This window comes from Cucurbita moschata, unplaced genomic scaffold (assembly GCF_002738365.1).
Source record: "Cucurbita moschata cultivar Rifu unplaced genomic scaffold, Cmos_1.0 Cmo_Scf00011, whole genome shotgun sequence".
Taxonomy (NCBI): Eukaryota; Viridiplantae; Streptophyta; class Magnoliopsida; order Cucurbitales; family Cucurbitaceae; genus Cucurbita; species Cucurbita moschata.
Genome location: NW_019268527.1, coordinates 5,456,348 through 5,483,976, shown reverse-complemented (window position 1 = coordinate 5,483,976; position 27,629 = coordinate 5,456,348). Strand labels below are relative to the sequence as shown.

The 27,629-nt window shown below is 36.8% G+C and overlaps 3 protein-coding genes and 1 non-coding gene across 4 annotated transcripts in view; 2 read left to right on the top strand and 2 right to left on the bottom strand.

Annotated features, from left to right (window-relative positions):
* Positions 1–1,001: 1,001 nt before the first annotated feature.
* On the bottom strand, positions 1,002–3,405 carry LOC111449561 (probable pectinesterase/pectinesterase inhibitor 34). Its single transcript, XM_023089492.1, has 3 exons — positions 2,401–3,405; positions 2,171–2,307; positions 1,002–1,955 (listed from the first exon to the last, which is right to left on the bottom strand). Exons 1-3 carry the CDS (start codon positions 3,306–3,308, stop codon positions 1,255–1,257), a joined length of 1,746 nt encoding a protein of 581 aa, XP_022945260.1. The 5' UTR covers positions 3,309–3,405; the 3' UTR covers positions 1,002–1,254.
* A 2,068-nt stretch (positions 3,406–5,473) lies between these two features.
* On the bottom strand, positions 5,474–5,546 carry TRNAA-CGC. The gene has a single exon. It is a non-coding gene; the product is annotated as a tRNA-Ala (tRNA).
* A 5,175-nt stretch (positions 5,547–10,721) lies between these two features.
* On the top strand, positions 10,722–16,994 carry LOC111449566. Its single transcript, XM_023089500.1, has 5 exons — positions 10,722–10,989; positions 11,989–12,486; positions 12,578–12,671; positions 15,880–15,929; positions 16,603–16,994. Exons 1-5 carry the CDS (start codon positions 10,885–10,887, stop codon positions 16,783–16,785), a joined length of 930 nt encoding a protein of 309 aa, XP_022945268.1. The 5' UTR covers positions 10,722–10,884; the 3' UTR covers positions 16,786–16,994.
* Positions 16,995–19,032: 2,038 nt separating this feature from the next.
* LOC111449559 (histone-lysine N-methyltransferase ATX4-like) overlaps positions 19,033–27,629 on the top strand; it is a 10,375-nt gene continuing 1,778 nt past the window's right edge. Inside the window, exons 1-20 of the mRNA XM_023089490.1 lie at positions 19,033–20,523; positions 20,642–20,697; positions 20,775–21,006; positions 22,209–22,334; positions 22,469–22,537; positions 22,635–22,703; positions 22,791–22,882; positions 23,039–23,131; positions 23,280–23,415; positions 24,138–24,240; positions 24,375–24,474; positions 24,867–24,991; positions 25,308–25,453; positions 25,562–25,666; positions 26,169–26,233; positions 26,346–26,553; positions 26,862–26,948; positions 27,042–27,104; positions 27,188–27,277; positions 27,425–27,511. Of these exons, the coding sequence (XP_022945258.1) occupies positions 19,591–20,523; positions 20,642–20,697; positions 20,775–21,006; positions 22,209–22,334; positions 22,469–22,537; positions 22,635–22,703; positions 22,791–22,882; positions 23,039–23,131; positions 23,280–23,415; positions 24,138–24,240; positions 24,375–24,474; positions 24,867–24,991; positions 25,308–25,453; positions 25,562–25,666; positions 26,169–26,233; positions 26,346–26,553; positions 26,862–26,948; positions 27,042–27,104; positions 27,188–27,277; positions 27,425–27,511 (2,985 nt within the window). The 5' untranslated portion in view covers positions 19,033–19,590. The remainder of the gene's footprint in view (positions 20,524–20,641; positions 20,698–20,774; positions 21,007–22,208; positions 22,335–22,468; positions 22,538–22,634; positions 22,704–22,790; positions 22,883–23,038; positions 23,132–23,279; positions 23,416–24,137; positions 24,241–24,374; positions 24,475–24,866; positions 24,992–25,307; positions 25,454–25,561; positions 25,667–26,168; positions 26,234–26,345; positions 26,554–26,861; positions 26,949–27,041; positions 27,105–27,187; positions 27,278–27,424; positions 27,512–27,629) is intronic.

Genomic DNA, 27,629 nt, shown 5'->3' with positions numbered 1-27,629 from the left:
GTTATTATTTCTTCTGATATGTGATGTCCATTTTCATTTGCCTTTCAAAGTATAAACTTTCCCCAAGCTTCTCGTGATTGGCTGCCTTTTCAAGTAGCACCACTTTTTGTGTCTTGTTTGTTGTCCAAGTGGAAGGAAATGGGGTTTTGGCACTTGTACATCAAACAAGACATTTACTAACCTATATCGGTTAATTAAAGGGTTGATCGGTTAATTAAAGGGTTGATCGTGAACAACAAGAATGTACCAGAAAGAGCTGATTCACCCTACACGGTGATCTTGCATGGAAGGTTGGTTTGTTGGCAGGGTTTTGTAGATCACAGGGTTGTAACAGTACTCCCTACCTAATGCCGTACGGGTCTAAGTTTTGCATGGATACAATCCGGCACTCACTCGAATAACCAGTGCTACCAAAACCTCCTCATCAATATTTGGGTTTACTTAAATGCCTACACAAAATAAATATTGATGTGATGGGTGGAGGAGGAGTTAGGTTGGAGTAAATAAATAAGAAGCAAAGTAAATGCAAATGAAGGTTTTTCAAATGCCCATTTATTATTTTTTTCATTTATTATTTTTTTCATTTATTATTTTTTTCATTTATTGGCCACCCGCACCGTTCCCCATTGCCCTCACACTCATCTCTATTTCTTTCCATTTTCAACCGCCACAGCCACCGCCACCGCCACCACATTATTACTCTTTCCTCCTCAATTTTCTCCCCCAGCTTTCTTTCTTTTTTTTTCTTTTTTTTAATTAACTAATAACAGCTTTATTGTTTTCTTTTTCTTCTTCTCCAACATCTGCTTTTTTCATAAGGTCTTATTTATTAAGAGTTAAAGCGATGGTAAACCTGTAATTTCCTCTCCAAAACAGTGGATTACTTTCCCCTCTTTTTCTTCTACAGTTTCTTCTTACAATAATTATTATATTTTAATTCAACATGGAATTTTCAAATATATAAATAGATTAACATTCTAATGCCTTATTAATGATATATATATATATAATCAAATATTATTCTGTTACAATACAAATAAGAGGGGAAGGAAAAAAAAAAAAAAAACAAAAGAATGAAACATAAATTAATATTCATACATTCACCGTACCAAAAATTATTTTAAAAAAACAAAAAAAGAAATCACGGTTAATTATATAGTATTTTATGCAGACACTTTTTACGTACCTTTTTCTCCGGTTTCTTGTTTTTCTTCCTTCTTTATTACGCACCTTAGTCCAATAGAGGTGGCCGAATTACAGATTTAGCCCTCCCAGGAAAGCCACTCCGGTGGACGGTAGCCACGACGAGCCGTAAATGAACTGCGCCACCGTGAACTGACTTGCCTCCACCCTCGACGTTATGACCCGATATCCAGGCCAGGTCACCCTCTGGCCCACTGCCCCACCCGGCCCATAGTTCATATACTCACCGTAATACAAGGTGTCAAGTGCAAACGTGGCGTTCCACTCCAGCCAACCGCGTGGGTGCACGTGGCCCCCCATGTATGACTGCATGTACACAACTCTAGAGTATAGTTTCCAGGGACGACCCAGATACGTTGGGTTGGTGGCAGTTGAGGACGACGCCAGATCGGGGGTGGCCAAAATCCGGCAAGCGTGGATGGAAATTCCAGTGTTCTGATTCGGATCCTTCCGGTTCTGAGCCGTGATTGTGTTCTTTTGAAGCTCCATCGCCTTTCGGGCGTAAATGCTGCAGTTTTGAAACACCACCGCCGCATTGCCGAAGATGAAATCCACCGTCCCGTAAATGTCGCACTCCCGAAAGAATTGCCGGTTCGAATGCACGTAGAGAGTGTCCTGATACCCGATGACGTTGCACCGGTACACGACGGCGTGATCGGCGCTGACTCGGAGGGCCACCGCCTGGTGCCGAGCCGGTCCGGCCCAATTCACAAATGTCATGTCCCTCAAAATGATACCGGCGCCGCTGACGGCTGTGGCCCCAAAAAATTTAAAAAAAAAAATAATAATAAAGAAACTCAGATGGATGGGTAAAATATTATACTATAAATCTTTGAGAGGAATAAATTAATGAAATTCCCATGCAATTGAGAAATCATATTAGATTAGGGGTTAGGGTAATTGAAGTAAATAAATAAATAAATAAATAAAATTAATTAGAGAAATGGTTGAAAATAATTTATTTTACCAAACGACGCCGTGTGAAAGGTTGTCACGTTGTCAAAGATACTCTTACCGCCCGAAATCACAGTTTTACCCTTCCCATCCCCAACAAACATCAGATTCGTTTTCTTCCTCCCTACCTTCAGGTTTTTCTCCTCGTACCTGTAGGTAGAAAGGACAAAAGGGTATTTCCGTAAATTCATCATGCCAAATCGTAATTCAAAAATATTAATTCAAGTGTACATTTATATTTACCTTCCTGCCATCACGTAGATGATCGTCTTTCTGGTACTGAATTCCGGTGCCTTTTTTATCGCTTCGGCGATCGTCTTTACCGTTCCATTCCCGTCCTTCGAAACCACAATATCGGCCTGCAACGCCCCAACCGGCAACGTCAGCAACCGCCTCTCTCTCCGGCTCATCCACCCGGGGAAGTTACCAGAATCATCCTCCTTCTCGGCGGCGTTCATCAACCGTCGCTTGTTCTGAATCGGCACTCCGGAAAAGTCGTTCCTTACGCTACCGGAAAACAACGCCAGGCAATTGCTCACAAGCTCAGACAAATTGTGGAGTTTGTCAGTCATTTGATCTTTAACATTGCCGCTGAGTTGGGAGAATCCGTCCGTACAGGTGTCTTGATTGGTGAGGGCGGCGCTGAGCCAGGTGATGACGTCATCGGAGGAGGAGGCGAGGGGAGTTGGGCGGCTGTCGGAGGAAGGCGGCGCAAGGGAGTGAAAAGAGCGGGTTAGGGCATGGACGGAATCATCGAGGAGTTCAAGACAGGCGTCGTAGGCGGAGCGAAGGGGAAGATCCATATGAAGAGAGGAAAGGTGGGAGGATGAGTAGAGGGCTTCATTGAGATGGTGGAGAGTCAAATTGAAGGAAATGTGAACGAGATCTCGTTCGTTGGCGCTCAGAGATCCAGGGAAATCCAGGAGCGAGTCCACGCACAGAGCCGGGAGCCGACTTCGGGCACAGGCCTTGGAAATTGCCCGGGTCGGTTTTCGAGGGAGTTTCGGGTCGGAAGAGGTTCGGAGTCCGAGGAGTGAAGTGGGGGAGACGGCGGGGAGGATGAGAATGAGGGACAGAAGAGAGAGAACGGAAAGTGGTCCTCTCCTTGGGTTGGCAGCAGGGTGGGTTTCATTGAGGCGGCGGCACCCCATTTTCGGAGAGGAGAGGAGAGGAGAGGAGAGGAGAGAGGGTGATCCGAAATGGCAAAGGAGGAGCTGAGGAAAGAGTGATTTTAAGGGATAAATATTTCACTCTAAACTCTTATCTCACTATTCAAATTAACATCTTTTTATTTTAATTTCTGGCCTCCACAACATTAAATTTTGAACACTCCACTTTTTTTTTAACCTTCCAACAATCTCTCCTTAATCAAAATTTATTCGACTTTTGACTATACTCTTGGGGTTTACAGCTTCTTTGTTTTTGGGCATGACTCAATGAAACTACCAACGGATGATATTATCTTTTTTTTTTTTTTTTTTTTTCCAATTGGTTTCATACTAATAGAAATGATATATTTTTTCCCTTAAGACTCCCAATAATCCTCAATGTAGCCGGAGTTGTAGGGTAGCTTCATCCCTCTAATTTTATTTTCTTTTTAGGGGTGAAATCGGTAGGTTTGAAATAAAAAAGAAAAAATAGGCAATGAACATTAGAATTATAATGCCTCACATGAATGCAAAATTATTGGGAATATGAAATAAATGAGTATTATTATTTACTCATTGCTTAATCAACCATCATTATTATGATTTTATTAATTTTAAAATTTGAAAAAGCTGAGTTATAAATGAAACAAATTAGAATTTTAGTTCCCAAGATTAGATTAACAAAAGATGCAAGAAGAAGGTTTTATTTGGTTTAATGAGAAATAATTATTTATTTGTTTTATAAAAGAAATAATTTTGAAGCACCTTCCACCCTCCTTTTATTCCCTGCCTCTTTTAGTACTTAATATTCCACTTCACATCACTTTTTTTCCCCCCTTTTTTTTCTTTTTTGTTGGTATTTTCATCTCAAAAATATGGTTTTAAGAAAGAGAGGATCTTGATTAGTGGGAACCAATGAATGTGGACTTTATATTATAAAGTTAAGTGTAAAGATTATTATGCCATGGAATGCCCATTTAAATGGTGTAAATTCACCCAAGTCTCCGTAAATACATCCAACTTTTGCAAAACTTCTTTATTTTATGTGTGTATTTGTGTTTTTCTTAACAAAAATATGGACAAAATAAAATTTTAAAACACGAAGAATATATTTAATTTGAATTTATTTTAAATTGTATTAGAAAATGTCGTATATCAATAAAGATGGTGTCGCTAAATCCGCTAAATCTAAAAGTCTTACCATTATAAATAAACACAAAAAGGAAAGATGATATTCTTCTTAAAAAAAACATATTATTCCATTTATAAAAAGAAATCCCTTTAGAATAAAACTTAAAAGGTGGGAATATAATCCCAATTAAGAAAATGTCATTAATTTTTTTATTTGCTGTGTTGGATTAGAATAGGATATTCTTTGATTATCATATTTATATAACTTCATATATTAAAAACTTTATAAATTAGATCATGATGGTTAGAAGAGAAATTTGATGCGTAGGCAGAGCTAGTTACCCAAGTCTTTGAGTGATAAGAGTTGTACACCTAGAGCCAAAAGAAAAGCTGGTGGTCTCTCGTTAGGTCTAAGATGCAATGAAAGCCTAGAAATTGTGTATCTGAACTTTGATGGTTAGTAATGATGTAGTAGATTGTTCCTTAGAAAGACAGCAAATTTGGGGTTTTAAACAAAAAAAAAAAAAAACATATTGGAAGGCGGCATGTTAGGATGGGAAGGAGAGCTACAAATTTGATTAGACATTAATAATGTGCATGTGGTTGGTTGTTTGTTTTGGGGGACAAACCCCCAATTCCACCAATTTCTTCTCTTTTTCATTCTTCATCTTCTAACCATATGTTTCCCAAACCCTTTTCCTCTATCATAATACTCCCTATTATTCTAAACTAACATGTCTATCTAATCATATCCATTATTTCATTTTTTTTTAAATATTTTTAGGAAAATATTTTCATTTTATAAATGCGTAGCCGATTTTAATATTTATTAGGATTAATTTTAATATTTACTAAGAGTAAGAAGGATTAAAATCAGACATTTAAAATAAATGAAAGCTAAAAGGAAGCCGAGTCACTGGGTAAGAAATCGGTCCGGTCCAAACTACGGAAGTCAATGGCGGTCCTGTCAACGAGTCTCCGTTAAACGGTGCGTTTTACCGGCAAAAATTCGAATTTTAAATAAAACTACAAAACAATGGAGGTGCGGGGAATCGAACCCCGTGCCTCTCGCATGCGAAGCGAGCGCTCTACCATATGAGCTACACCCCCGATGTTGACTGGTTTTATTACATAATTTATATTTATAAATACGAGCTAGAAATGGGCTGGGCTGGGCCCATCATCTAATTCAGCGGAAGGCCCAGAATTAGAGAGTATCCGGCCCGCGTACATTTCTACGTGACTATAATATATCTTTTCCCGTCCATTTGAAAAAGGCACTTTCTAATGTTATCTCTCTTTCTTTTTTTTTTTTTTACTTTTTCCTTTAATTTTACAATTCAAATCAAAAATAAAATTTTTATAACAAAATCTTGTACAAATACGCTAGAGAACTCATTACCCGACCATGTACCACGTGACAGAACACTTCTTCATTATCGAGTAGCATGTTGCATTTTATGGTACGATACCTAAAAAGAAGCCTATATAATAATTTTTGCTTGTGTTTACTTATTTGGTCTCAACTTTTAAAATAAATATTATGTTTATATAAATGAATTGTTTATAAAGTTTAGATTTAGAGAGGTTAATGAATAAAATTAGTTGTGAAAAGGTAAGAAATAAAATAATTGTCCCCCACCATACCTTATTTTATAGCCGTCAAAAAATAAGATCCATCATTTATATAATATGATTATTTTCATGTTTTTTTAAATCTGATTAATAATTCAAAGAAAGAAAGAAATAAGGATAAAATAAATATATTTTGTAATAAAACCTGTAATCCCATTTTGGACTTTATGCAGCATCCATTTCAATTAATTCTTTTTTGTATCCATTTCAATCACCAAAAGATGTGCACATCGTCACAAACCTCCAAAACTTAATAATAATAATATTAAATAAATAACAAATAATTGAACGCTTAATATATTACTTACTTTCCCTTATTATTAGTGTTGCTCTTCCCTACAATTCAAAGCTTCCTTTCATTACATTAATAATTCTAACAAATTTTCTTAAAATACAATCATTTTCTCTTTTTTAATATTTTCAAATAATCATCTATTTTTTAAAATAAATTAAAAAATTCTAGATTTTTTTCTTTTATATTTAATTTGGTACAAAATTATAGTCAACTTTAAAAATATTCATATTATTTTAAAAGTTACAATATTATCTTTATTTAAAGAAAAAAATGTTTGAAATGGAAATTTGTGGTAATTAAGATATTTGTATGGATTAAACTTGAAAAAAAAAAATTGGCTAACTTTTAGCATTGCTTTTATTGTAAATACAAATTTAAATTATTTATATTGCAATATTAAAATATGGCTTAGCGTATATGTGTGTGTATATATATAAAAGGAAGCAATCTTAGTTCCTAGAAAAGCGAGGAAAGCGTGTGTAGGGTTGACACGTGGGAGGCATAATAATGAATGCGGATGACGAGGTAAAGGAGGTGTTTGGGAGAGAGACGAGTTTGTTCCATTCTAGGACAGCTCCATCTTGTCCCCGCATAGAACACAATTCCAATATTATTTTGGTCACGAGGACCTTCAGCCAGTGCTATGCTGCCACATTTCGTTGCGTTTTCAAATGGCAATTAATTACTACATTTTTCATCCCCATTCCATTGTGTTGCAATGCCACCTATTTCCTCTCTCTTTTTTTTTTTTTTTTCTGTTTTTTTATACCAAATTTATTCTTCTCAAAAGTTGATTTAGACATCACAGAGATCTGACTACCAACGATCAGAGTACATCTAACGAACGTACATTCATTCAACTTTTAAAATTATTAAAATTAAAAAAAATGTATAATTGACCTATTCAATAGGTCGATTGGGACCAAAACTAGCTTCAGTCATGAAAATGAAGGCACGTCATCTAAACAAAAATAATTTGTTAGTTTGTAGGTTTGTTTCATAATCAAGTTCAATTAATTTTGCAATTTGGGGATCAAATTAAATTTTGTGATCACTAATCTCAATTAATTATGGAATTTTTTTTTTATAATAATTGTTGAAAAAGAAAAGAATAGGTTGGTTATTATTGAAAATGAAGGATTTAATGCAAAATGTTGATTGATCTATGAGAGTTTGAATGTAAATTTGGGTGTCTAAAATGTGCAGAAAGAGAGTGGAATTGGATGGTTTAGATTTATAGGCAAATTATTCTTGTGAATCCAACCAAAGGGTGGCCTCTAAGACTTGTAATTTTCAAAATGTGAACATATATATATTTTCAAACCTTCTCCTTCGACTCTAAATTATTACTTAAAAAAATATATATTTTTAAATTTTTTAGTATTAAAAATATTTTATGTTAATAATGATTACACTAAAACAAAAATACTTTATTACAAACAAAATTTCCATTCTTTTAACTTTGATTAATCATAAAAATAAGTTAAACAAGTTTTTTTCATATTTTTAATTTCAACTCCTAAGTCAAATCTCACACGTTTATTTCTCAATAATACAAATCAAGGAGTTGATTTATGGCAAGTTGCATTTGGATACGCACATTTTATTAAATAGTGAGCAAAAAGTTTATTTATTCTCGTCTTAATGTCTCAATCATATCATATCAATATGAAAGCATTGTATTAATATGATTAACACCCATTTGTATTATTATGCTATGGTTAAATACATGGTTTAACTCTAATCAATTATATGGTTGGTGAGATTATAGTCGGAAAAAAAAGGGAAATAATTGAAGTTTGAGAAATTGATAAAGATTAGAAAAATGAGTTGGTTAAGTGTAAAGTAGGTAAACACATCACAGACATTATTCCATTAATAACCAACAACAAGAACAACAACAACAGCAGCTTCAGTACAGAGGTTTTTGACAATGAACCCCACTAACCATTTCTTTTTTAAAATTATTCCATGTCAACTTCTAAAATAAATAAAGTAATATATAATTAATTGAATTGGTGTAAGAAAAGACAAGCACTATGAATCTATCACATCCCACCTGTTTCTTCCTTTCATTAATTCAATCTTTTCAACCAAAAAACAACAAATTCTCCGTTCCCTATTTCCCCCAATAATTAATTGCCTTTTTATTTTTTATTTTACTCAAATTAAAATATTAACTTTTTTTTTTTATATAATTTAAATATTTTCTCCAAAAAAGATAAATAAAAATCTAAAGGTTGGAAACAAAATTCTTATTAAACAGAATATTAATTCTCTTTTATTTAAGTGAAAGTCAACCTCTAAATGCCAACTAAATTTTCAGCACCCAAATTTGGCTCTTCTTTTTTTCTTATTGGAAATCCTTTTACGCCCAAATTTTCTTTTTAAAAGAAAAAAAAAGAAACCGAGAGAGAGAGAAAAAGAACATATTCGAAAATTTAAAAGAAAAAAAAAAAAAACATCAAATTTGAGGGACATGCGTACAATAGTACTAAATGTTTTAGTACTTTTGGCATTGAATTTAAAATTTAAAATTTCATTTAAAAAAAAAAAAAAAACAACCAAATAAAAGAAAAAAAATGAGCCATTTATTTATTTATTTATTAGAATAAATGAATGAGGTAGTATTTGTTTTTATTTATTTTATTGGGTTTCCGAATATGGGAATTTCAAGGTTTTCCATTTCTTTTTTCCGTATTGGCTAAACCAAAAAAAGAATTTCATCTTTTCACACCACTCTTTCTTGTTGTTTATTATTTTATTTTATTTTATTTATTATTCTCATTCTAATACTCATTATTATTTTATTTTATTTTATTTTCCACAATTTCTTTGAGTGGGTTTCTTGCATCTTTTCACCTTACTTTTTCTTTCTCAAATGCAAAACTTGAATTAAATATACCTCTTAACTGCAATTAACTATCAAACCCTAATGCATTATATTACATACCTTACATTGCTAGGTCACTCTTTTTCAACACCAACACGGGTGCTACAGAATTCCATGTAAATGAAACTTTGTTTAGCTTTGCACCTTAAATCTTATTTAAGAGTAAACAATTAGATGAAATTGGAAACTAATTATTTGTCTCTTTTTACTTATCTTTTATTTTTGTTTGTGCATTTCCTTTTCTTTTGTTTTGGCCTTTTCCATGCCACAAAAAATAGTAACATCTTATCTTAATTATTGGTTCTTATGTCTCAAACCATATTGTAAAACAATAATTATCCATTCCATTTTTAATTGGTTCCAAAATAATTTTAAGAAAAAAATGTGATAATGTAGTTCAAATGTACTATTTTATTTGTTTTTTTTTTTTTTTTTTATATTGTCCACGTTGTTTCTTTTAATATGGAGACATCAAAATCTTTTATGGGGTTGTTGAATGCTTATGAGTTAGTTATAAGAAGAAATACATGATATTCCCAAATGCCCATCCCAAGGACCTTTTCGCTGCTAATTATCACTCTACCTCCCATCAAACTATACCAAACTTTCTATTTCTAGAAAGATTCCGTCTCTAAATTACTCATTTTGTCTACTTTTTTTAAAGGATATTAAAAACTAAATTCACGCTTATCCTACCTTCCCATCTAACTCCTCCTCAAATTCAGATTTAATATTTAATCCCTCCCTATACTCCTACCAGAGTAAAGATTATCTCCACATACTAACATCTTTATTTCAATATAGAATTAGACCCAGTTAATTCATGCATTACTTTTCACATGGGATCACCACTCAAATAAAAAATGTGAAATTAGGATAAATTATGTAATACCAAGAAAGTGAATTAAAAAGAAAAAAAGAAAAAAAAAAAAGAAATATAGAGAGAAAATGGGTTCCTTCATATAAATGAGAATGGACGATCAGCATCCCCACGCTCCACATTAGCGCGTGAATATATTACTATTGGACCCATATTCTTTAGGCTGTCCACAACTCACCTTCATCTGCTTCCAAGAAAATTAACTTTTTTTTTTTAATAAAAAAAAATACATATTATCCAATCTATACATTATATTTAAACAAAATATGTAAAAAATTTAATTGTTGAGGATTAATAAAATAAATTGAATAAATTAGTAAAACGTCGGTTATTGTAGAGGTCTGACTTTTTTAGGGAAAAAAAAAAAAAACAAATAATCATACAAACGTCAAATACCATTGAAAATACAAATCATTTTTAGTTTTATTCAATTAAAAAAAAGAAAAGAAATATTAAAAAATTGAGGTATTTTATTTTATTTTATTTGTTTTGTTTTGTTTTGTCGTTATATGTGTTGTGGGGAAACCTGATTACATCATAATCAAATGGGTGCTTTAAATTCAGTCATCAAATTAACTTCTCAGTATAAATTCCTCAGTTTCTCACCTCCAAAACAAACCCATTTACACCCTTTTCTTTCTCTTCTTTTCGGCTGCTCTGTTTTTTGCCACTCTGCTTCTCTTCTCAACATTTGCGCCGATTTTCTTCAAGTTTTAAGAGATTTCGATTTCATTGGGCACTCAAAATGTTCGAGGATATTGGGGTTTTCTTTCCTCACTTTCAGAACTTCTCCCAGGTCCAGCAGCTCGAGGAGTTTTGCAAAACCCACCACCCATGTTCTTCTCCAATGGTACTACTACTTCCCTCCATCTCTCTGTTTTTGCTTATTGCTGTTTCTGGGTTCTTCTGCTTAGCATTTTCTTTGCACTGTTTGAAGCTGATTTGCTCCAGAATTTCACATTTCAATATTGGGTGTTCTTCATTTTGAACTTCGAAGCTTTAATTTCTCTCCTTTTTGCTTAAGGGAAGATATGAGCTTATAATGAACCTGAGTTTGTATGGAAATTGGGTTCCATGGCAATTTTTGTGTTGATTTGGATAATGGGAAAGAAGATGGAGGGGAATTTTGGTAGGCATGTGTTGGTAAGTGGTACATGGCGATATTAGTGGAATGGATGTGAAAAGAAAGCCGATAAAAGGAATTCTTTCTTTTATCACTTTTTTCTTTTCGTCAACAGACATTTTGTAATGACAATATTTCTGTGCTGCTTTTCATGCTGGATGTCCAAAATTATTTGTGGAAATAGGAAGGAATATAATGGGCTTAAACTCTTCTTTTTCAGTTTTGGGGTTTCGTGTTCTACAGGCCTTCTTCCATTCCTTTGTTTTTTTTCTTTCTTTTCTTGTCTCATTCTGTTAGGTACACTTCACTTGCTCTCCTACCGTTTGTGAAAATGCTTGTGAGAGAACAAAATCTCCACCTTCGTTATTTTGCAACAACTTCCATTTGGAACAAAAACCCTCCACACAAAGTAAAGGGAAAAAGGGAAATTCAGCCTGAAAAGTGCGCTCTGGATCCTCTCTGGCTGGCTAAAAGTGCGGAATCTGATTGTGGAAAAAGAAACTAAGGATGCCTTTGGACCTTTAACAACACCTCTTAAAAACCTACTCCAATTAGCTCAACCATTTTTCCTATTGTTACCCTAAATGCTTAACTTATCACTTCTATTTCCTTTCCCTTTTTGCCTGAAACTTAACCGAACTGACTTTCAAATACCATGGTTTCTGATAGTTTTTTGGTTGCATCGCCATAGCTTAAATTTATGAGCATGTTTCAAATATAATGCAGATATCCACAATCTGTGAATATGACATGGGTGGGGAAGGAGATCTGTTTGAAGCCCCACAACCACAGCCATTTGTTGAAGACACTTTCATAGGTCTTGATCCTGTGATGGCAGCCATTTCAATGATGTCTTGTGCTGAAGAAGTCATCTCTCCTGAAGGACTAAAAGTTGCAGACTTTCAATCGCTTCAAAATGACCAGCTGCTAAATGAGGTATATTATGAGTGTGAAAAGGATCTCTTGGAAAAAGCTGCATTAGAAAGACCACTGCCTGAAGCCCTGAACATTGATATTCCAGTACTGTACCCAGAAGAAAATCAAATTCCGGAAAACAAGCCACTCCCTGATGTCTCGATCCAGAAAAGTACCAGCTCGGGGGGGTTAAGCTCAATGGATTTGTTGAAAGAACCTACCGTCAAGCCAAGTTTAATAGATTTCCCTGGCATGGATTTCAGTTCTGTTTATGGGATGAGGAGAGCATTTAGTGAAGGAGATATCAAGGTAAGACATGTTACAACAATGGTCAGTTGTTTCTAGGCTTTGGACTTGATAGATCTTTAATTTTTTGTTTTCTTTTTTTTTTGGGCTGCAGACACTCGGCAATGACAAGATAGGCATGATCCATTCTTCCTTCCAACGACCCTTGTTCAGCAATTGTATCAACGAGGAACGCCTAGAAAAGCTTTCTTCCTCCAAGTAAATTAACGTCTGATTTTCCTCTCTCCGTTACATTTACTAATAATCTTATTACTATCCAGAATCGTCAAACAGGAAGGGTGGTGGCAACCGGTAAAAGAGATGGAGGGCTATATGTGCTGGAGCGCGGCAACTCTGCTTTTATTTCAGCCCTTAGAAACAAATCTTTACGTGCTTCATATGATTTATGGCATGCTCGTCTAGGTCATGTGAATCATTCTGTTATTTCTTTTTTAAATAGAAAAGGTCATCTTTCTCTTACGTCTTTATTGCCTTCTCCATCATTATGTAATACCTGTCAGCTTGCAAAAAGTCATCGATTGCCTTATTCCCGCAATGAACGTAGGTCGTCTCATGTGTTAGATCTTATTCATTGTGATCTTTGGGGTCCTTCTCCCGTCAAATCAAATTCGGGTTTCCTTTATTATGTTATTTTTATTGATGATTATTCTCGATTCACTTGGTTTTACCCTTTAAAATTTAAATCTGATTTTTTTGATATTTTTCTTCAATTTCAAAAATTTGTGGAAAATCAATATTCTTCTCGTATCAAGGTATTTCAAAGTGATGGTGGTACCGAATTTACTAATACTTGTTTCAAAACTCATTTACGTAATTCTGGCATCCACCATCAACTCTCTTGTCCATATACACCTGCTCAAAATGGTCGTGCTGAGAGAAAACATCGTCATGTGACTGAGACTGGCTTGGCCCTTCTCTTTCACTCTCATCTTTCTTCTCGTTTTTGGGTTGACGCCTTCAGCACTGCAGCTTATATTATCAACCGGTTGCCTACTCCACTTCTTGGAGGTAAGTCACCCTTTGAACTCCTTTATGGCTACACTCCACATTATGACAATTTTCATCCCTTTGGTTGTCGTGTTTATCCTTATTTGCGTGATTATATGCCTAACAAGCTTTCTCCCCGCAGCATTCCTTGTATTTTTTTGGGTTATAGTCCTGCTCATAAAGGGTTTCGCTGTCTTGATCCGGCCACCACTAAGCTATATATCACCTGTCATGCTCAATTTGATGAAACCCACTTTCCTGCTATCCCTAGCTCCCAGACCCAACCTCTTTCCTCTATTCCTATTTCAAATTTCTTAGAACCACATTTTCATCATATTGATTCATCCCCCCCTACCACTTCATCACCGCAAACTCCTCGATCCAGTTCATCCCCGTGTGATATTTGTTCTGACCTTGTAGATGAGTCTGTGCAGGTTGATACTTCTCTTGCAGGTTCCACTTTGCCACCTTCGACTTCTAATTCGACCTCTATTGAACCTCCTGTTGATTTCTCTTCTTTGGGCACTCATCCTATGATCACACGAGCCAAAGCTGGTATATTCAAGACTCGTCATCCAGCAAATCTTGGTATTTTGGGCTCATCTGGACTTCTTTCTGCTCTTCTTGCATCCACTGAGCCAAAAGGATTCAAATCTGCGGCTAAGAATCCTGCTTGGGTGGCTGCCATGGATGAAGAAATTCAAGCATTACAACAAAATGATACTTGGACTTTGGTTCCTCGCCCTGCTAACACCAACATCGTGGGCTCTAAATGGGTGTTTCGTATTAAATATTTGCCTGATGGATCTGTCGAGCGTTTCAAGGCTCGTCTTGTTGCCAAAGGTTATACTCAGGTTCCTGGTCTTGACTACACTGACACTTTCAGTCCGGTTGTCAAAGCTACCACTGTCCGTGTTGTGCTTTCTATTGCAGTCACAAATAAATGGCCTCTTCGACAACTTGATGTCAAGAATGCTTTTCTCAATGGAACTCTTATTGAACGTGTTCATATGGAACAACCTCCTGGGTATATTGATCCTCGATTTCCCACTCATGTTTGTCTATTAAAGAAAGCCCTCTATGGTTTAAAGCAAGCTCCTCGTGCTTGGTTTCAGCGTTTTAGCTCATTTCTTCTCACACTTGGGTTTTCTTGCAGTCGCGCTGACACGTCCCTTTTTGTCTTTCATCAGCAATCTAACATTATCTATTTGCTTCTTTATGTTGATGACATTATTGTTACCGGCAACAACTCATCTCTTATTGACAGCTTTACTCGCAAGCTTCATTCTGAGTTTGCTACCAAAGATTTGGGTTCTCTCAGTTACTTTCTTGGTCTTGAAGCTTCACCCACTCCTGATGGTCTCTTTATTAGTCAGTTAAAATATGCTCGAGATATTCTTACTCGTGCTCAGTTGCTCGATAGCAAACCAGTTCACACTCCTATGGTTGTTTCTCAACACTTGACTGCTGATGGTTCTCCTTTCTCTGATCCTACTCTCTACAGATCTCTTGTTGGCGCCCTTCAGTACTTGACTATTACGCGTCCAGATATTGCCTATGCTGTCAATTCTGTCAGTCAATTCTTGCATGCCCCTACTGCAGATCACTTTCTTGCTGTCAAACGTATTCTTCGCTATGTCAAAGGAACACTCCACTTTGGTCTTACCTTTCGTCCATCCAATGTTCCTAGTACGCTAGTCGCTTATTCGGATGCTGACTGGGCTGGTTGTCCCGATACTCGTCGTTCTACATCCGGCTATTCTATTTATCTTGGTAACAATCTGGTTTCTTGGAGTGCCAAAAAGCAACCTACTGTCTCACGCTCCAGCTGTGAATCTGAGTATCGTGCTCTTGCCACAACCGCTGCTGAACTTCTTTGGGTTACGCATCTTTTGCATGACCTCAAGGTCCCTATTTCAAAGCAGCCCTTACTCTTATGTGACAACAAAAGTGCTATTTTTTTGAGCTCTAATCCCGTTTCTCACAAGCGGGCCAAACATGTTGAACTAGATTATCATTTCCTTCGAGAACTTGTTATCGCTGGCAAACTTCGCACACAATATGTACCCTCTCATCTCCAAGTTGCTGACATCTTCACAAAGAGTATTTCTCGACCTCTCTTTGAATTTTTCAGATCCAAGCTTTACGTTCGTTCAAATCCGACGCTCAGCTTGCGGGGGGGTGTTAAGGATAGTTGACCGTCACTATAAGGCAAATATCTAGATATTTGCCTTACATTACGGGTTACCATATTTGCCCTCTTATTAAAGGCAAATATATTGCATTCATTTATTATTCTTTCCTTTTATTACTATTTCCATAATATTTGTAATTTACCATATTTCTGTATTCTGAAAATAATTATAAATAAGAGAACTCTCACCCCATTGAGGTGTGGTGATTCAGCAAACATTCACAGGAACAAGAAGACAAAGAGGAATTTTGGGAGAAAGATCAAGGTAAAAAGAAAACAGAATGTTACCTTTCATTTCAAATCATCAGAAACTTATCAAAGCCCTTTCAGGAACTCCCACTCTAGGCCTGTATGCATGTAATCCCCACCCAAACCCCCCGTTAGTAGATATTGTCTCCGTTGGGCTTTCCCTTTCAGGTTTTCCTTAAGGTTTTCAAAACGCGTATGCTAAGCAGAGGTTTCCACATCCTTATTAAGAATGTTTCGTTCTCCTTCCCAACCAACGTGGGATCTCACAATCTACCCTCCTTCTGCCCAGTGTCCTCACTGACACTCATTCCTTTCTTCAATCGATGTGGGACCCCCCCAATCCACCCCCTTCGTGTCCACCTCCTTTTGGGGCCTAGCCTCCTCGTTGGCACACCTCTTCGTGTCCATCTCCCTTCGGAGCTTAGCCTCCTCGTTGGCACATCGTTGATGCCTGGCTGTGATACTATTCATAACGGCCCAAGCCCACCGCTAGCAGATATGTTCTCTTTGGGCTTTCCCTCCAAGTTTTTTAAACACATCTAGAGAAGTTTCCACACCCTTATAAAGATTGTTTCGTTCTCCTTACCAACAACTAAGTTGTGGGATCTTACACACATATTCTTGCATATACAGTATCTAATCTTGGTGAATTGTTGTTCATAAATTTCATTGTATGGTCTGGTTTTCAGTATGCTTGTAGGAAGGCTCTTGCAGACAGTCAACCTAGGATCCGTGGAAGGTTTGCGAAGACGGACGAAACTGAAGTGTCAAGGGCAGTAGCTCACTCTCAATGCTGTTTCTATGAGAAAAATAAGAATGAAAAGCAATATAGGCATGAGAAGCTTGTTGTGAAGATGAGGTGGGAGAGTTGAGAAGAAGCCATAGAGTTTATGTTTGTGGAAAGTTCAGATTGAATCTCACTCAATAAAATCCACAAACCAAGAAGGCTGTAGGGTATTTTGTCATATTATGATTTGTATTACTATCTTTTGTACACTAGAATGGTTGCCTACATTTGTGTATATATATATATCATCCGTTGAATAAAATAGGAAATAAAAGTTGTTTGTTTATTAAGTTTGTATGAGATGGACGTGCTGTGCTGTTCGGGTGATAGAACTAAGCCTACTTTGTCAAATATATCTTCAACCAAGAATCTTCAAACAATTAACCTGACCTTAGGATAGATTTTGTGAAATCCCACTCAGTTCTGGAGGACAACAAAACATTATTTATAAGGGCGTTTATTTATAAGAGTGTGGAAACGTTTACCTAAAGGTTTAGCCCAAAAGAAAAAGTTCAACTCACTGACTGCGGTGGACTTGGACCGTTATAAATAGTATTAGAGCTAGACATCGAACGATGTGTCGAGAAAACTGAGCCCCAAAGGGGATGGACATGAGACGGTGTGCCAGCAAGGACGTTGGCCTGATAGGGGGTGGACTGGAGGGAGGGTCTCACATCTCCTGAAGAGAGGAACAAGTTCCAATGAGGACGTTGGGCCCCAAAGGGGGGTAGATTGTGAGATCTCCATGGTTGGGGAGGAGAACAAAACATTGTTTACAAAAGTGTGAAAACCTTTTCCTAACATACGCGTTTTAAAAACATCGAAGGAAAGTTAAAAAGAGAAAATCTGGAAGTAGAGGACAATCTCTTTAAAAGTAGATTTGGGGTGTTAGACGTTTGGTTTTAGAATTAATTTGGATGAGAGATGCTTGGATATCTTATGGGTTGAGTCCATTCAACATAGTGGACTCAAGACCCGAACAAACTCAATTGGGTTTTGTGTACCTCAACTTAATTTTCAATTCTAACTCAATCCAACCCAATTTGGAAAGTAAGTGAATGCATTGATTGGGCATTAGCGTAACGATTCATCATTTAATAACTTCTTTTGTACTGGACGATAGTTCACATGGACTAACTTGTGCTGTGATTTCATTGCAGAAAACACCTCCCTGGATGTGGGAGATGGTTAGTAACTTATTTGGAGTCCTGGACATTATTGTATATAAATGAATTCCCTTTGTTGTCCTAAGCAGATGACATAAAAACTGGTGATTGGTCCAAATGGTAACAGTCCAGGACCAGACAAAGCATAAAGAATTGTGATGTCAGGCTCCATATCTCCCCCCCTGCTTCCTGCTTCCTTACTTCCCAGTTCCTGCTTCCTTTCTCAAGCAAGGAGACAATCACTGCACTTCTTTCATCTTCTTCCAATGCTGTGTACCACTCTCTGTGACTCCATTTTTGTTCACAGCTATCAGTTTCAAACAATACTTTTGTTCTTAACTCATTTCCTTGCTTTCAAATGAAATACGAATTTGTGGGAAGACAACGGAAAGGATTCTCCTTTCATCTTCTTGTTCCCTTCGAAGGGTCTCTGGATTTTCAAGAAAACTACAAAACTACACAAAGACAAGAAGAAACCGAAAGCATTGAGTGAAGTGAAGGTTCATGTGGTGTGTTCTTATTTTTCATTCTTACTTCACGTGATCCGACATTGACGTTGGAACTGAGGTCGTCTCAGAACGACAGCACAGAAAGAAAGAAAGAAAGAAAACGGCGTCGTTTTTTAACCTCTCCTACGTTTTCATTCTCTTCCCAAATTTAACCTCCTTGCTTCAATTGTTTTTAGCAAATTATGATCTTAAAAACAGGGGCACACAAAGAAGCAATTTTTACTGATTTTTTTCCCCCAAGGAATAAAGAGTCGTTTCTTTTGGAGGGTCAACTCCATTAAAGGGTTTAATAATGAACACAAAAATACGAGAATACCCTTCAAAGAAAATGGTGGGAAATTCTCAATTCCAGTCTCCCCCATTGCAGACACCATCAAGTTCCTGTCTTCCTCTCTCTCTGTCAGCTCTCCGTAACTTCAGATAGTGATTCATCCATGAAGCTATCCACTAAAGTCACGAACTTGGGAACAAATTTGGTTGACTTGATTTGGTGTGTTTGAGCAGTTTGGCTGCGCAGCACATAAGAAAAAAGGAAGAAAAGATGAAGCGTTGGTGAGCACCGTGACGACTCCACATTCTGCGTCGAAACAAAAACGAAGTACATAATGGTGGTTCAAAGACTATAAGAGAAGTGAAGAAAATTTGGAACCAAACCAACGCCGATCCCCATTTCTCTCTCTTCTCATATGGATTGTGTTGTTTTTCTGCCTCCAAAACCATTATATTTGACAACCCAAAAAGAAACAGAGGATTATTTATTTTCGATTAGAATGAGTAATTATTATTAAATATTACCTCTCTTTCTCTCTCCCCTTCTGCCTTCTATGCTCTGACCCAGTTAGAGAGAGAGAGAGAGAAAGAGAAAGGGAGTTTCCTTTCCTTCCCTTCCCTTCCCTTCCCTTCCCTTCGAACAGATCCCTATTCATTCAGCCTCTGGGAATTCGATTGCTTCGTTTCTTTTCCCTCTTCGCGAACAACCCAATTTCCCTCCTTTGATTTTGGTCTCGGATTTTCGTTTCTCTTTCCCCCGTCCTTTTCGAGTGCTATTTCACTGTTCAATTGTTTTTCCATTGCTCTGTTCTCGCCCCAATTTGAGGGGAAAAGGGTTTTATGTGAATTTCGCGACTTGGGTTTTTACTCTTAAATGTAAACCTCCAATTACCATTAAGGGGTTGCAGTTTTATGAACTGAAATTTTGTTTATCATTCGGACAAAATGATAATCAAACGCAATCTCAAATCCCAAATGCCGAATCTCAAACGGTGTAAACTCGCCGACTCGCTTGCTGAAGACGACGAGACCTCCGCCGCCAGGAAGAAGAGAAAGCTAAATGGTTATTACCCACTTCATCTTCTCGGCGAGGTTGCCGCTGGAATAATCCCTCTGAATCTTCACCACATTCTCGGCACCAACAACAAGGGGATTACGCCCTCGTGGGCTACCCAGATATCTTGTTCCGCCATGGAAATGGAGTCCAAGTCCAACAGCCGAGAATCATTAGCAAGGGAAGCTACGAAACGGCCGGCCGAGGTCCCACGACCGCCCCTCGTGAGAACTTCGAGAGGTCGGGTTCAGGTTCTTCCTTCTCGATTCAACGATTCTGTTATCGAGAATTGGAAGAAAGACAGCAAGACTAGCTTGCGCGATTACAGTTTCGATGAGGAATTCAAGTGTAAGAAGGAGAAATTCAGTTTCAAGACTCCTAGAATTTGTAATGGGACCGCCAAGAAAGTACAGAACGGTGAGAAATTGGGTCTCAAGTTCGTGAAGTGCCCAGCATTTTGTGAAGAGGAGGAAGATGAACAAGCGGGTATGGAGTTCAAGAATTTCGATTTCAGGAAGTATTCGAGCTCTCGTAGTTCACTAACTTCCGTACACGAGACTGTTGTTGAAGATGAGAAGTTCCCAGTTGATGTAGTTGGTGAAGATGCAAGTCCAAAGGAGACTAAACCCAAGGATGGTTTATATGGACCTGAAGACTTCTATTCAGGTGATATTGTATGGGCAAAGACAGGGAGGAAGGAGCCCTTTTGGCCTGCCATTGTCATCGATCCTATAACTCAGGCACCTGAACTAGTTTTGAGAGCTTGTGTTGCAGATGCAGCTTGCATTATGTTCTTTGGATATTCAGGGAACGAAAATCAAAGGGTATGGCTATAACTATTTACAAGTTTTTATTTAATTGAAAACAGCGTTATAGTCCCTTTGTTTCTATTTATAGAAGAATGTGACTCTCTTTTGTGAAAATTTCAATGATCATGAGCAGGATTATGCATGGGTGAGGCGAGGGATGATCTTTCCATTTATGGATTTTGTAGACAGGTATAGGTTTTCAGTTACTGTTTACAACAATTCATATGAACTGAACTCCATACTCAGTCAAATTTTTCATGTTCTAGGTTCCAAGGACAGCCAGAACTGGATAGATTCAAACCTAACGAGTTCCAGATTGCAATAGAGGAAGCATTTCTTGCAGAACGTGGTTTTACAGAGAAATTGATTGCAGATATTAATATGGCAGCTGGAAATACGATTGCTGATGAATTCCTTTTCCGAGGGACTCAGGAAGCTACTGGTTCTAACCAGGATCCTGATTGCCATTCTCCTCCTAAGTGGACTAGCTGGATTAAGGTACTGCTATTTTATTTTCTTTCATTCACTGCGTTCTTTCCTTTTTTTATTAACAAGAAACATCCGATGTAAGAAACCTCCACTCGGTAGAATACTCCATTAAATGTTTGTGTTAACTTCGGATCTTCTCTTAAGCCCTACAGTTTGGCTGATTGATTTCTGGCGTAATGCTTCTGTTTCATATGTGTGCATCGTGAAGTAGGTTTAGAGAGTATAGAGAGGAACCAATACAAAACTTGCATTTTTTATTTGTAAATTTTCAGAGGTTGATACTTCATTTATGTAATAATACTCTGTTTTCAAGTGTGAGAAAAGATGCAACCTTGAAGAGGAACGTAAATGTTATGGAAAAATCTATTTAGCTGTTTGTTCTGTAGTCTTCCATGAAACTAGATCCATCATGAGAGACCGAACAGAGTAAGTAACGATGCAAGCACAGTTTTTGTTCTTTTTTTTAATGGAGGGTGCGGGGAGACAGAGAAGGAAAGATAACCCAATATCCAGAGGAGGTTGGTACTGCCCAAAAGATGTCATCTTCGTGGAAAGCAAGAGAGTAAGGTATAGAAGTAGAAGAGCTAGCTGACCAAAATTCTTGAGTGATACTTGTTTGTCCCTTTCAAGCAAATTGGGTGATCTTCCGTTGGCTTTCTAGCTGTTTTAGGAATTTGGTGAGCTCTTTTGTCATGCATAAATTCTTCAGAGAATTTAGGAGGGACCAGCAGGCTGTGCCTTCCCTCAATATGTGAAGGTCTGAAGTAGCTTTTTGTGGAAATAATCTCTAGTAAAAGCCCGGATCCTTTGATCTAATTAGGTTTAATCCATCCTTTGGAAAATTTGGAAAGATTGTTGTAACAGCCCAAACCCATCACTAGCAGATATTATCCTCTTTGGGCTTTCCCTTTCTCACAATTGCAATCTTTCTAGGAGTAAGCAAGGATTATAATTTTGGTTGGATAGCATTGTTTTGGCTTCCACTAATTGAAGTTGTCTTCATCGAAGTTTTTGTAATTGTGATTTGTCTTTTGGTTGTTATTGATTGGAGGAATTTTTAGCAGGTCTTTTGGCTTTTGTAGGCGTCTAGCCACTCCTTTTTCATTTGTTCTATGAAAGATATATTCTATTTGCAAGTAGATAAATTGGTGATTGAATAAATGAGTTTGCTCCCCACCGTTGTACAACAACAAGTTGATTACTATACGCAGGAAATATATGCAAAGAAAGATGGACGGCATTGTGAGGGTTGTGGCCAAACACTTCCTGTAAAATTGGTGAAGAAAATGAAGGCTTCACCTCCTGGAAGTCAATTTTTATGTAAATCATGCACAAGGGTATGTATAACATGCCTTCCTTGGAAGAATTTCTTTTGACTTGAGCTTTCTACCCGCAATATTGGTATTAAATTCAAATCTGTACCATGTTGTGGTTTCTTCGTGCTAAAATTAAAAATTACTATTTTCTTCAGTTAACGAATTCAAAACATTATTGCGGCATATGCAAAAAGATTTGGAATCATTCAGATAGTGGTAGTTGGGTACGTGAACATGCTAGCGAACTATGGTTTTGACTTTTATCATTGTTCTTAAAGATGAAGGCAATTTTGTTTATCTCCCAAACCCTGTATGTGATAGGTTCGTTGTGATGGTTGTAAAGTATGGGTGCATGCAGCGTGTGACAAAATTTCAAGCAACCTGTTCAAGGTTTGTTCATCATGCTTTCTCTCTCTCTCTCTCTCTCTCTCTCTCTCTCTCTCTCATCCCTCATCTAAGTAATTTTTGTTCTTTCAGGATCTTGGAAGTACTGATTATTTCTGCCCTACATGCAAAGTAAAATTTGATTTTGAGCTATCAGATTCAGAAAAATCACGACCCAAAGTCAAGTAATTCAGCTTAGCATTTATTTATTTATTTTGTAAATTATCTTTTGGTTATATTATTACTTGGTTCAACTATTTTACTTTGTATTAGTTCTGTAATACTGAAGTAGATAAGTTCTGCTATTAATAACTTCTGATGATTGTTAGTTTTGCTTATAGAGGGAACACGGATAATGAACGAACGGTTCATTCTAACAAAGTTAATGTGCTCTGCAATGGTGTGGAAGGCACTTATTTTCCAAGTCTTCACTTGTAAGCTTATATTGACTCAATCTAGTCCTTCCTTTTGTTATGTTTTCCCCCCTTTTTTCTTCTACTTTTTTCAGTGCGGTTGGGGGTTAAGAAGGTGAGGTATATGTTAATGCTGTTGATGCTAGTTCACTTTTGTGTTTCTTTGCAGAGTTGTGTGCAAGTGTGGTTCTTGCGGGACAGAAAAACAAGCACTTAGTGAGTGGGAACGGCATACTGGATCTAAGTCGAGGAATTGGAAGACGAGTGTGAGGGTAAAAGGTTCCATGCTGCCCCTAGAACAATGGGTAAGTGCCACTCTTCATTTCATTCATGCATATTGCTTATGGCCTCTCTTATGATTTTCAGGGGACCATAGTCTTCTAAATAACAAATTCATACCAGTACAGTTGAAAGAATACTTGTATGGAAATCTTTTTTTTATTTATTTTTATTTATTTTTATTATTTTTTTTAATGAAGAACAGAACTTTCATTGAGAAAAAATAAAAGAATGCACGGGCATCTAAGGAACTTCACTACAAAAAAAAAAAGGCTTCAATCAAGTAAAACAAGACCTAAAGAATAATACAAAATAACCTCATCTCGAATGCCCCAAGAGAAACATTAAACTTAACAAGGACCAAGCATCACTAGGGTCCTTCTCTCACCCTAAACACAGCACAGGCCCCTAGCTGCACAAAACCTCTCTTCTCCCTAAACGGTAGATGGGGAACGAACTCCTCAGTCATTTCATTCCTAACAAATAGGAAGCCACAAACTTCAAACTGGAGGATCCAAAAGAACTTGTATTGAGATTTCATTGATAACATCCATATGGTCAGATACGTTGTAATGAAGTTGCATTCTTTCCCAGTTTAGCTTTATTTACCAATAGCTGCATTGTGCTTGCATTTTTACTTCTGAAACCCATTTTTGGAGGTCCCAAGTCTTCAATTGGTTGCTGGTCCTCAAAATCATTTCCTTCTATCATAGATTAAAATCTAATATTATATTACTTGTCCTTGCAGATGCTGCAATTAGCCGAGTACCATGCAAGTGCTGCTTCTGTCAAGCATCCTAAACGGCCTTCCATGAAAGAACGAAGGCAAAAGTTGCTCGCTTTTTTGCAGGGTATACCTGAATTTTCATTTGCTCCTCTTTTTGAGATGTAATATTCTTTGCTGGGGAAAATAGTGCGTTTAGCGCTACATTAGCCTTCCAAGTTTTGATAACCCAAACTAACTTTGTCATTCTTGCTGTCTCAGAGAAATATGAACCTGTTTATGCAAAATGGACGACAGAAAGATGTGCTGTCTGTAGATGGGTTGAAGACTGGGACTACAATAAGATTATTATCTGCAACAGGTATTGTAAAAATATGATTATCTGTCTCATTACCTGTATCAAATACAATATTATTCAGGCCAAAAGCCCCATTCTTTCTCAATTACATCTCTGAAATTTGGCAATTTGGTAGGTTGATATTAAATATTTTTTATATTTGGTCTAGCCCTTTAACCTCTGCATGGCTTTTACATCCTTTGAGATTAAGTGCCTGTCTACTGAAATTTCAGTAGCAGGTATTCCCTTTCATTTTAAATATTGCATGTTTGTTCTGACTTCTGCAATAACTTTTTTTATAAGAGACTTCTGGAATAACTTGTTTTCTTGGATCTCTTTGTTCCAAAACAAGTCTGTTTCTGTAAATATATTATCACTGATTCTTTTTTTTTTCGGTGTGGAAAAAAATGTATCAGATGTCAAATAGCAGTTCATCAAGAATGCTATGGAGCTAGAAATGTTCGGGATTTAACATCTTGGGTCTGTAAAGTGTGTGAAACTCCTGATGTTAAGCGGGAATGTTGCCTCTGTCCAGTAAAAGGTTTTGTCTTCTTCATTTTGTGGATCAAATAAGTTATGAATTTGTTTGCTGTAATTATTCTCTTTACATTTGGCATTAAGCTAGATAAGTTCTCTTTATAATATAGTTCTTCTCTTGCGATTTATTTCAAGTCTCTCGAAATCTCATCTCCACAAGTATCCTGGCTGATCATTTCGCTGAATAGTTTTTTGATTATCTGGATATCACTTGCAATAGATCTTTTGACGGCCTGCACAAATCATGTGCATTTTTGTTTTCAGTATTGAATCATAAGTGATATCTTTACCCTGCTGCTGATAATTTTTATATTGTGTAGGGGGTGCCTTGAAGCCCACAGACGTCGATACATTATGGGTTCATGTTACCTGTGCTTGGTTTAGGCCTGAAGTCTCCTTTGCAAGTGATGAGAAAATGGAACCTGCTCTTGGTATCTTGAGTATCCCATCAAATTCTTTTGTAAAGGTTCAATGTCTATACTTTTTAATGGTGTTTTGCGCTGTTCTTGCGAAGCTTTTGATTTTCCTTTACTTTTCCTAATCTTCACTAAATACTCGTCTTCATGAATTCCAGATTTGTGTGATCTGTAAGCAAATTCACGGTTCATGCATGCAATGCTGCAAATGCTCTACTTACTACCATGCTATGTGTGCATCAAGAGCAGGCTATTGCATGGAGGTATTCTTTGTCTCTTTAACATGTAAATGGATGCTACTGTTCAATCTTCATATGTCTGAGCTTGTGTTGATGGTCAACCTCTATACATTTTAACCTCTTATTGGAAATTTATTTTCATTTTCTGAGTTGTATGCTGCTAATTGATCTAAAAGCATCATCTCCTTTTTGTTTTATAGCTTTCTTTCGATGTATTTGCATGCATCTTCTCTTGCTGTTCTTTAGGTGTTAAAAGTTTATGCATGAAGCTGTTAATTCATTGAGTTACAGCTTTACAAACCATTTATGATTCTCGTTTCCGAGTTTAAGTTTATGTAAATTGAATCAATATTTGAAACAAAGCCTTATGCCCAATCCTACTAATAGTAATAGTTTGTGCTTTTGCAGTATCCCTCCCCCTTCACCCACCCCGATCCCAATTCATAGACATTATAAATGAGCCTTTTCACATGTAATGTTTTAGCAAAGACTAGATGTCTAATACTAATAGTTTGTGTTCTTGCAGTTGCACTGCCTGGAGAAGAATGGTAGACAAGTCACGAAAATGGTATCTTATTGTGCTTATCATAGGTATTGCTTTCTAATTTGGGTTTGTTTGAAACATCCTATGTTGTTTTCACATGATGCTTGGTTTCTGATCACATTTTACTCAATAGTAATTTTTCATCTCACCTTGATTTAGGGCTCCCAATCCGGATACCGTTCTTATCGTACAGACTCCTCTTGGTGTATTTTCTACTAAAAGCCTTCTTCAAAATAAGAAGAGAGCCGGTTCGAGGTTAATTTCATCTAGCAGAAAGGAAATAGAAGCAGTATCTGAAACTTCTGAGCTTGAGCCATTTTCTGCTGCAAGGTGTCAAGTTTATAAAAGATCAACCAGTGTGAAGAAGGTAGTCCATGTTTTGCATATCTAATTTACTCTTAGATTGCTTTAGTTTTTTTTTTATTTTGCGACTTGTATTCCTTGAGCCAACTTATAGCGGTTGTGATAATGAAATGGTACGTAGTGCTCGGGATGAGATATGGAGACTGAAATCGTAGACGAAATGAAACGAAAAAAGTATAGTATAAAGTTGGTTCTAGTTAAAACAATTGTAAAGGTGAAAACGTTGTGCAGATTGTAAGTATAGTATATAGTTATTTATATGACCCACCACATTTGCCTTAATAATCTTTCTTCTACTTTTGTTGCTACTAGAGAACGGTAGAGGAAACGGTTATACACAAAGTGATGGGGCCACGCCGTCATCCCTTACAAGCATTACAAAGTCTTAATACATTCAGCGTAAAGTTCTTCCTTATTTAAAGTATATACAGAATTTGTCCGACCCCCTTCCATTTAGAACGGGATAAAGTTTACTTCGCTGTTGCCTTGCAGTTACCGATGGTTGAGGAACCAAAGATATTTTCCTCATTTCGGGATCGATTGCACCACTTACAGGTAGTTCCTTCCATTTTCTTCTACAAATGATGTTTCCTTGTTTGGTATCTGATTTTCTTCTCATGTGTGGCGTGAAATTCCAGAGAACGGAGAATGACCGGGTATGCTTTGGTAGATCTGGTATACATGGATGGGGGCTTTTCGCACGTAGAAACATTCAAGAAGGAGAAATGGTATAGAGCCATGTAAATTGGATGCCTTTTTGTTATGCAATGCTATTGCACTTCATGATGAGTCATTGCTTGTCACCAGTTACTGAACATTATTCCTTGTGAGATTTAAGTGGCATGCTCAATGATGTTCAACCGTCTTGTTCACAGGTTCTTGAATATCGTGGTGAACAAGTGAGGCGCACTATTGCTGATCTGAGGGAGGCGCGGTACAGATCGGCGGGCAAAGACTGCTATGTATGTTAGACTCTTACCTTTTTTTTTTTAAATTTCAAATTTGAACTTAATGCTATTAATCGAAGACAACAACCACAACCACCATGAGGGGAAAAAAAAAAAAAAAAAAAAAAATTCT